The sequence below is a fragment of the Bremia lactucae genome, linkage group LG12, assembly GCF_004359215.1.
Source record: "Bremia lactucae strain SF5 linkage group LG12, whole genome shotgun sequence".
In the NCBI taxonomy this organism is placed as follows: Eukaryota; Oomycota; class Peronosporomycetes; order Peronosporales; family Peronosporaceae; genus Bremia; species Bremia lactucae.
In genome coordinates, this window is record NC_090621.1 from 4932102 (window position 1) to 4941206 (window position 9105).

Sequence of the window (9105 nt, forward strand, 5' to 3'; positions counted from 1 at the left end):
CGTGAACATCACGCTGCCTTGCTTGAGTTTCAAAAGCTCTGAACTCAGCACTTGGTGGTTCAAACGTCTGTTTGAGTCGGGTTTTAAAAGCCTCTAGCGACCCAAAGACGTATGGGTCGCGCAACTTAAGGACCAATGCCCAAGTTTTGGCACGACCTGCCAAATTTGATTGAGCAAATGCGACTAGCATTTGCTCGTCGACGATTTGACGTGCCCTAATGGCATCGTCCAACTCGACAAACCATCTCAAAAGGGAGTCTTCTTCGACTCCCCTATACTTAATGATGTCAATCTTTAAGGTTTCGGGACGACGCGGTTGCGTCATCCCAGGTACAGGGGTCTGTACCGTTGTAACCTCGACAGTTCTGCCTGTTGAGAGCCTTGCTGATTCAGCAAGGCTACCTTTTCCTTCATCTCGTCAAGTTCATGTTGTATGAACTTGGCGATGGTTGAATGGAGGGCATCTCTGTCCACATTCGACAGCATTGCCAAGATTGCATCGTTTCCTACGGTCGAACTCATTCGTTCAACCGCACTTCTTTCTATGTCACTTAGAAAGGAGTAGCTTTCAGGGGAACCGTGATGCGTATTCCCACTATCATCTAACATGTCCATGTTGGATGTGGGAAATGTGGTCCTTGGACGGACTACGAAGTGCTACCAGGTGTAACGGGGCACTACGACTCGTACTGCTTCAGTACAAGTCCACTTCGCACTGCTTCAGTTGCGAGTGGTGCCCTACGTTATTTAACGTACACTAGTACGTGCAGAGTAAGACTTCTCTTAGGGCAACTAGCTTTAAGAGGGTAAAATGAAAACTTTATTAATATAATAAAGTGTCTCTTTTTCTATCTTTGTAAATAACTTAATTATAATCTAATACTAAACATGTAATTGAATTATTATCTCTATCTTATCTGTAACTCTCTCTTTGATTACTACTACAGCTGATTAGTCTGCGGAATAAATAGGTATAATGGTCTATACCTAATTGTGGATAAGAATTCTGAATATTACTATATAAAGTAATATCCTGCAAATATTATCTACCTTTTAGAGAATATATTAACAAGCAACCTTTAAGTGTTAATTTCATGTAGCGATACACCCCGTTACACTACAAGTTGTCTTCTCTGCTAATAATATATCTACATACAGGACCAAGGCTGTGTTACTGCAACATTTTGTGTGTCTCCCTTCCAGAACGATTGGGTTCATCTGGTCTGAAGCCTTCAAAGCTTCTTTTCTGTCGTAAGCCTTTAATTCAAAAGAGTAAAATAAGCCTAGGATCAGATGAATCTGCTAAGAAAAAGTTTATCTTCCTTAAAACCTCACTTCTGCTCGCTTTTAGGGACCAAACAGGCCTTCTTTGGGTTCGTCTGGCCGAATCTGCTCGCACGAGCGATCATGATTTTGCGACTGCTTGTCACACATCGCAAGGCTTTGCCCCAACAGCACCCCATCCTCGTCCGGCCCTGATTGCGTTGTACAGTGTCCCTCGGATAACTTATCCCTTCATAAATGTTAGCCTCACATAACTATTAAATGTTGACGTCGGCAGTGGTCGTTCTATCGTCGCTAACTTGTGACCAACTGTGATCCGATAATTAATAGCCCATTATAACTGATAGGAAAGATGGTACAAGTTATCCGAGGGAGGACTGTATTGGTGTGTCAGGTCTGCGACGTCCCGGTACGACATTCGAGGCCGACAAAAATTCATACGAGCATTAGAAAGTTGGTCTTGTCCTGTGCACAAGCTATTGGCTGTTTAATTGCTTCTCATGCGTTTAATCGCCGTATCGATGATATGGCTTCCGAGCTTCAAAGCAACAAATGGTCCTCGCATGTTTCAATATGCTCTTTGCGTTCAAGCTACAGTATCAAAGACAGGAAGCATCTGATTCACAGATGGGTTTTGCTTCTCCGGATCTCTTTGGATTAGATGCCGTGCCTCATAAATACTGATCGAATACAGTTCATGAAGAAATCGTGCAGTATTTAGCGTTGTGGGCTATATCTGTTTCCTGTTAATCTACAATTTATATTCCACGCAATACTCGATAACATTCCCACGACTGTTATGATCTTCTTCGCTTTGCTTGCCGCGTTAGCCACCCTGATCAAGGCGGTCGCCGCCAAAGACGGTAGCTGTGTGCTAATTGACTTCACTGCCGCGGATGCTGAATTTGCAGAGCTGAATGCTGCACTTGTAAGCCCTTCGGTCAAGAAACAGCTCGGCTCGATGATGAAGCGTATCGATCCGATTGAGAAAGAGAACGTCACCCTAGACGATGCCAGCTTTGGGGCCCTTGGCTTAGGGCTTACCCTCTCGACCACTATCGAATCGCTTAGTGTGTCTGGTCTTAGCACTATTGCGCTGCTGAACGTCGACGTGAAAGATTCCAATAGTGTCTCCATTAAAGCTGGGTCGCCTGGCAAGGTTAATTTCACCTCAAAAATGACGATTCATATCAAGGAACTTCATGCAACTATCGAAGCTCAAGTCCGTTTTGTGCTGGTAAAGCCAAAGTTCAAGATTGGTATTGAGGCAGACATGTTTGCGTGCGCTCCCAAAGTTCCCGAGTCGCAGTGCTCAAACCTTACAGTTGCAGGTCTTCAGTCCGACTTTGTGAGCTTGTCATCGAAATCGCATCATGCAAGCATCTTGAAGAAACTGCTAATGAAGTTTAAGAAAGCTTCGGCGACAAGCTTCTCTCTAAAGTTTGAGTCGGTGACGGGTTTGACGACTAAGTTCGATAGCCCCAATGCTCTCGTCAAAACTCTCATTCGTGTCCTACCAGAATACTCAGAAGCCACTATCAGTCCGACGAAAAGCTTGTACCAAAAGCTCGGGCCGAATCTCAACGAACATGTTCCTTTGATGCTAAATACCATGATTGCATCTAAGCTGGAGCCTTTCTTTGGTGCAACTTGCCTCTCCGAAGAACAGAGCCAAGCGTTTTAGCTAAGATAAAGCTTATGCTACAGTGCACTTTTTCATTCGTACGACGTGTATTCGCATCAGTGCTCGCTTAAATTAAAGGCTTTCGTTGTTGTAACCTATACAATGAAATCATTTGCTTGCGAGTTGCATGTTCGCCACCAAAATTAATTAAGTTTCTTAAGCAACTACGATGGCAACAAATTCAACTTGTCCACTGCCATTCGCGTTATGTTTAAAAGGAACAGTTTCCATATAAGAGTTTGTGTTTAAACCTGTCCATTTGAAGCAACATAAGCTGGCCTAGTACTTACAGTATTTAAAAAAAATAGCAACGAGACTTGCGAAAAGCTATTACCGCTTGTGGCCCCTCAAAAATTGCGTCGATTTCTTTGACACAGTTTATTACGTACGTCGATGTCAGACGTCCAGACACTTTTCTCTATTTGGTATGCACTGATTTCTTAAGCACAAAGTCATTGATTGAGAAATGACTTTAAATTTACACGGTGTGGCCCTTGCCATCATCTTCATCTCGTCTCTGATCCACCGTCGGCGACACGCGGTTCAATCTTTAGTGAGCGCTCAAAGCAGGATTCGCCGTCCACAAAAGCAACTGTCGAGCAAATAAAATCCTAGAAAAGAAACAACCTTGAGCCATCTGTCTTATTCTTAAGCCCCCACCGAACACTCAACTTACCAAAACACGCTTGTCCGTTGGCAGTAAGTATGGCGTTTTCTGGAAATAAAGTATCCTTTGAATAAGTAATCCGATAGAGCTGATTTTCTTGAAGTTGATCAAGTCACCCTCTACCCGGTCTGGATATTCTTGAAGTGCGAGCACATTTTGAATGACAACACCCATGTATGGAATTAGAGGAGGCGTCGCTTCTTTGGTAAATTTATTGAGAGACCGCGCCCCCTTCTCCGTAAGTGGCATCAGTTGTTGCCACAAGTCTCGCGCTTGCGGTGGAAGCCGGCCCCACGTTTTTTTCAAACGGAAGACGGAAGAATCATTAGCAGCGTTCATGACCGCCATGAATCCGTCAAGATTCTGTAAAGGGGAGAGCAGCACGCCAGCAACGCGAATGAAGTACGCGAGGATCTCTGCGCGCTGGTCTACATCGCCTCGCATTAAAATTTGACTGACCACCCAGACGGATATGTGATTATGCAACAGCCGAAGTCGCTGGTATCCCGGCGTTTTTTCTGCATTGCGTCTTGATGCCAATACCTCGGAAACTATAGCATACGAAATAAACGCTTAACATATGACCATTACCGTGAATTTGCAAGCCTTGCCTTTGATTTTGCTAAACAAATAGTGCTGCATCAGTGTAAACTGTTGAGCAACAATACTGGGATCTAAGTCCAAAAGCCTGTTAAATATAGCAGCAACAATAATTAGCCAAATGAGTTTCCAGCCATATGACAAAGCAAACATTGCCCACCAAAGCCTAGCCATTCGCTGTTCTGACGAGAATGCACGTCCCACAGTCACGCCTCTGGGTTGCCAAGGCGTTATTGTAGTAGATGGTGTCTCTGATAGCGAGTCAAGGGCCTCGTCCGGTTTCACCACAAACGACTCCTTGGCCACTCCAGTCCTCCATACACCAGCGAGAGACATTCGACGCCTCATTCCTTCCGTTATGATCTCCATCCCCGTCGCTGCAGCAAAGAGATCGTCATCCAAAAAATCAAGGTTCGGATTTGCTTGCTTAGCTGTGCAGATAAATTGCTTTAACGATTTGTAGTCTCCTTCACAAAACGACAATACCTGATAATCCCGCACACGATTCGACTGACAAGCTTCTACAAATTCTGGTAACAAAGATGCACGAACCCATTGTGCGCATTGCGGATCTTCCTCCACCAGCTGATTCTCATGCGGAACGACGTCTGCGTACAATTCAGCTACGTGACTGCAGACTTGCATATCGCACTCTACGCTGTGCTTTAGAATTTCCACTAGCTTATTCAGAGCACTTAATATTATCCGCCGCACATAAACGCCGGTGTCGGATTCAGCGGAATGCTGTTTCCAAAAGTTTCGCAGAATACCAACCATCTCGGAGAATTTATCGCCACTTCCATTCGACGCATATGCACAAGACCATATCAGCGCACTCAATTCTTCCATACGATAGTTTCTGATGTGCAGTAAAACGTTAGCGATAGCGTCAAACGTTCCTGCAATTATTTCTTCGACCCCGTTCTTCTCTTCAGTTACGAGATTCTTAACACTCACAGTCGTCCGGCGCCCGCTTAATGACATGGGAATGTCAGCTTGTTCGACTTCATCCAAGTCGTCGTCCGAATCGTCATCGTCATCGCTACGCACCGCACACAAATTATCCGGCAACATCGCATTCGCTACTACGTGCGTATAGCGATTAGCTTTTGCCACAGCAACTGACACGCCAAATAAATCGCAGCGTTCCGCAATACATTCATCACCCAATTTTGCCAGAATGCATGCATAGGATTCGTCGCAGCCATACAAAGCGGCATAGTGCAAGGGTGTTCGATACAGCTCGCAGACTGCTGACGCTTCTGCACCACTCCGAATAAGGTAATCTATCACCGAAATGGCCGAAGCCATGTCAACGCGATCGCTGTTGCGCAGTTCAAGTGTCGTGTTCTGGTGGTGATTATGTCCATCGTGATTAATATCACCTTTTGGAGATGGCATGGATAAAGCATTCGCAGTGAACTTTTCCATGGCCATTCCGTGACCTTGAGCAACAGCAATCATCAACGGTGTCAATCCTTTGCTTGTCCGAACATCAACACAGCAGCCTTTCTCCACAAGCAACTGACACACACGCTCGGACGCACTAGCTGCGGCAAAATGCAGCGGTGTTTCACCATGCAACGTGTGAATATCGACCTTAGCTCCATAATTAAGCAACCCTTCCACGACAACTGCTCGATCGCTCTTGGCCGCAAGCGCAAGAGCGCTCATACCCCGCTGCCAGTTTCGAGTATCAAGATCAATATTGCAGTTTACTTCCAATATGGCATCAATCGCGCCAAGATATCCTCGTTCTGCCAACAACATGACTGGGTTGTTGCCATAGATGTCAACGGTGTCGATAGGAGCTCCATGATCAAGTAATTTCTTAACAATTAAAACAGCCTTGTCCGAGTCGCTCAATGAGGCCGGCGTGACAGTTAATGCTTTTGTCACATCGTGTAAGGTGTTTACAGACGCGGGCATCGTACAGGGGGACCCAAGCATGTGGAGGGCGCTGCGCCCAAACTCACCTATCATCTTGACCTTTGCTCCGTGCTGAAGCATGTATGAAACAATATTAAAGTGGAGTGCACTAACTGCGACATGGAGTGGGGTATTGCTGCCACATTCGTGGGCAACGTAGTTCACGTCAGCACCATTTGCCAGCAACATTTGCACACTGAATACATCACCGCGCTGGCATGCGTGCATCAACGCCACATTCCACAGCGCTTTATTCGAAGTCAAGATTTTAAAGTAGCTACTACCTGGGATAAACGCAAGACGATGAGGCGAAGCTGATCCAAAGAGTAAGGCCATGATATCTTTAAAAGGCCATAGCACCACGTTTTGGCCATTCACAGTCACTAAAACAAAACCTCGGGTTATTATATTTCCTACAGCAGAAAAACCATGCGGGGAAATATGATCTACGACGGCACCATAGCGGTAGGTGGACTCCACTTCAAACTCCAACACACGGCGCCAGTCACCATCGATCGATAGCGTAATTTGATCCTTGAAAATATCCTCCAATACTGCGGGAATATTCACATTGCTGATAAAGTCCACGGCATGAGTCAAAATATTCAAGGACGTCTCTTCGTCCGAAGACCTTGCTGCTGACCACGATCCGTTCAACTCCGTTAACAAGGTTTTCAGAGAGATGAGGTTTTCCAGTCCGCTGTTCGACAACACGTAGGTGAATATCGGAATGATATCGTCAGGCTCAAGTTGGTCCAGCTCAGTGTATGGATCGTGCTCGTCAGCATAGGTCAGCTGGATTTCTTTAATGGTACTCGTAAGCACATCGTACTTAGCTGCAGGCAACTGGACTTGAGCAATTTGCGCCAAAATTCGCGACGGTTTCCGCCATTCCTTCCACGAGACTTGATGTAATGGAATGTTAAAATACATTTGATCTTTTCCTTGCAACCATCTCACTTTGCGATTAATCGAAGATTCCTCCTCATAGTACATCCGACGTAAGAATTGGTTAATTTTACTCTGTAGTGGTACGAAAAGGACTTCTTCCACGTGTCGAGAGACAGCTGAACGCAAAGTATCAAGTGAGACCATTTGGAATTTATCCGCACCTGTAATTGAACCATTCGCATCGTCATTTCTAGGATCTGTAAGAGCTGATAAAATACGAGAGCCGTGATCTTTAACTATTGATTCGGTCAGAGTCGTGTGGAACTCGCTAAATTCGCGAAGAGCGCCTGAATTGCGGGAATCAAAGGTGCCAATGAAGCTTTTAAATTTCACGGCTTCGGGGGATTTGCTCGTGTGCAAAACCCGTCGCAGCTCTGCAACTATGCGAATACTACGCGTGTCGATCGAGCTAGATCGAAATTGAGCACTTTTTATGCCATGTGGCGACTGTATTGAATTGCTGGCAGCTACGGTAGGTGGGATCGAGCTACTGCCACCGCCTGACAAGCTCTGCAGCAGACAAACCCAAGCGCTCGCGTCGTCGTCGTTCGATCCTGAACACACAAAAGAGAAGTCTCCCCCGGCGATTTCAAAACAAAACGGGCGCTTCGTCTCATCTGGTTCCAGGAAGCGTACAGACAGCATGCTGTCCTGCAAGTGCATTTCTCCTCGTAACTTGCCAAAGTTGCTGCCTTTGTAATACTGCAATGAGGCCCAATATTCGCCCGTTGCTAAATTTGTTCGCTTAATTAAAACAAAGTATCGTCGCTTCCATGTTTTCCTATAAAAACACACCGATATCATTAAATCTCTCACCACATACCAACTTTTCCTAATTACTACATTCCAGTACGCACATGACGTTCGCCTGCTTGTAGAGCCAGCCGCTACGAATAAGCTCGCGATCAATATGACAAGATGACGACGTCGTTCGGAATCCTTCGGCGTTGTTGCTGGACTGGATCGACATTGAGTCTGTAATTCTCGTCGACATGCTCAACAACGTCTCTTGATCAGGCACTCGAACCGCCTTGCCCATAGGGACTCCCATTCTAGCAGAGGCTCGCCATAAAAATTTCTTGCTGCCCAGAGGTGTGACGGTCCGCTGAGCATCCTCAGCGGTTTGGAGCACTGGAACAAATTCGTCCTCTTCAGCGTCGTATTCTCCCAATACGACCTTTGCTTCCACACCTTCTTCGCCATTGCTATGCAGTTCAGCATCCGCCCGATCTGTGCCATCTAATCGAAAGCCTCGGCTGTCTCGGGCTGCCTCCAATACGGGAATGTCCCCGTCCGACTCCCCTCGGTGTCGAGAGATAAGTAAAGAAGGTTCTTGCCGCCGCGAGACCGCGTTCATCGATGTGTGAGCTTTGAGAGGAGGAAGCGGCGGTAAAGCAGGTCGCTTCGACGCCTTCTGCAGCTGCACGGATGATGCCACCTCATCCATGAGGAAAGTACTGAAGCTCAGCTGGCCAGGAGACGCAGCGCTTCCGTTTCGCTCCATGCCTCCTTTTAAAACGTCAGAAACCACTCGGCGAAGGCCTAATGTGCTGCGGTCCATATCCTGACTGTCAGCACTACGTATTCGCCGTCACGCGGCTCTCTATAACGCGCTTAGTGTTCACCGCTCCACGGCTTTTGAGTCTGTGTATTGCCGTGCCTCCTCGCTTTAGCACAAGTTGCACAATAATTCGTCGTCACGTGAGAGAAAGCTGGAGATTGTGCACAATGAGGTAGCACAAAATGCTTTGCAGAACCGATTAAACGCTGCGGAAAGACGGTGGGCTCCGACTTCTTGAGATTTCGCCGTTCGCAGTTATTATCGTGTCGTGTGAAGGTAGTGAAGGTTGCAGCAAGAGCCAGATCGCCGCGAATGATTCATCAGACAGCAATCGTACTTAGAAATCCGAAGGCACGCAACTACAACCTGCATTCTGCAGTGCAAATTGACTCACTTGCTCAGTACGTCACTGACGAGCAATTGCAATAA

The 9105-nt window shown here is 46.3% G+C and overlaps 2 protein-coding genes across 2 annotated transcripts; one reads left to right on the forward strand and one right to left on the reverse strand.

The window, feature by feature from the left end:
* Window positions 1-2083: 2083 nt before the first annotated feature.
* Window positions 2084-2968, forward strand: CCR75_008823 (uncharacterized protein; the record flags this gene model as incomplete). Its single annotated transcript, XM_067966870.1, has 1 exon — window positions 2084-2968. One exon carries the CDS (start codon window positions 2084-2086, stop codon window positions 2966-2968), a length of 885 nt encoding a protein of 294 aa, XP_067820887.1.
* A 506-nt stretch (window positions 2969-3474) lies between these two features.
* CCR75_008824 (uncharacterized protein) lies at window positions 3475-8871 on the reverse strand (the record flags this gene model as incomplete). Its single annotated transcript, XM_067966871.1, has 4 exons — window positions 7973-8871; window positions 4214-7896; window positions 3645-4186; window positions 3475-3579 (listed from the first exon to the last, which is right to left on the reverse strand). The coding sequence occupies exons 1-4, from the start codon at window positions 8674-8676 to the stop codon at window positions 3475-3477; spliced, it is 5034 nt and encodes a 1677-aa protein (XP_067820886.1). The 5' UTR covers window positions 8677-8871.
* Window positions 8872-9105: the final 234 nt, after the last annotated feature.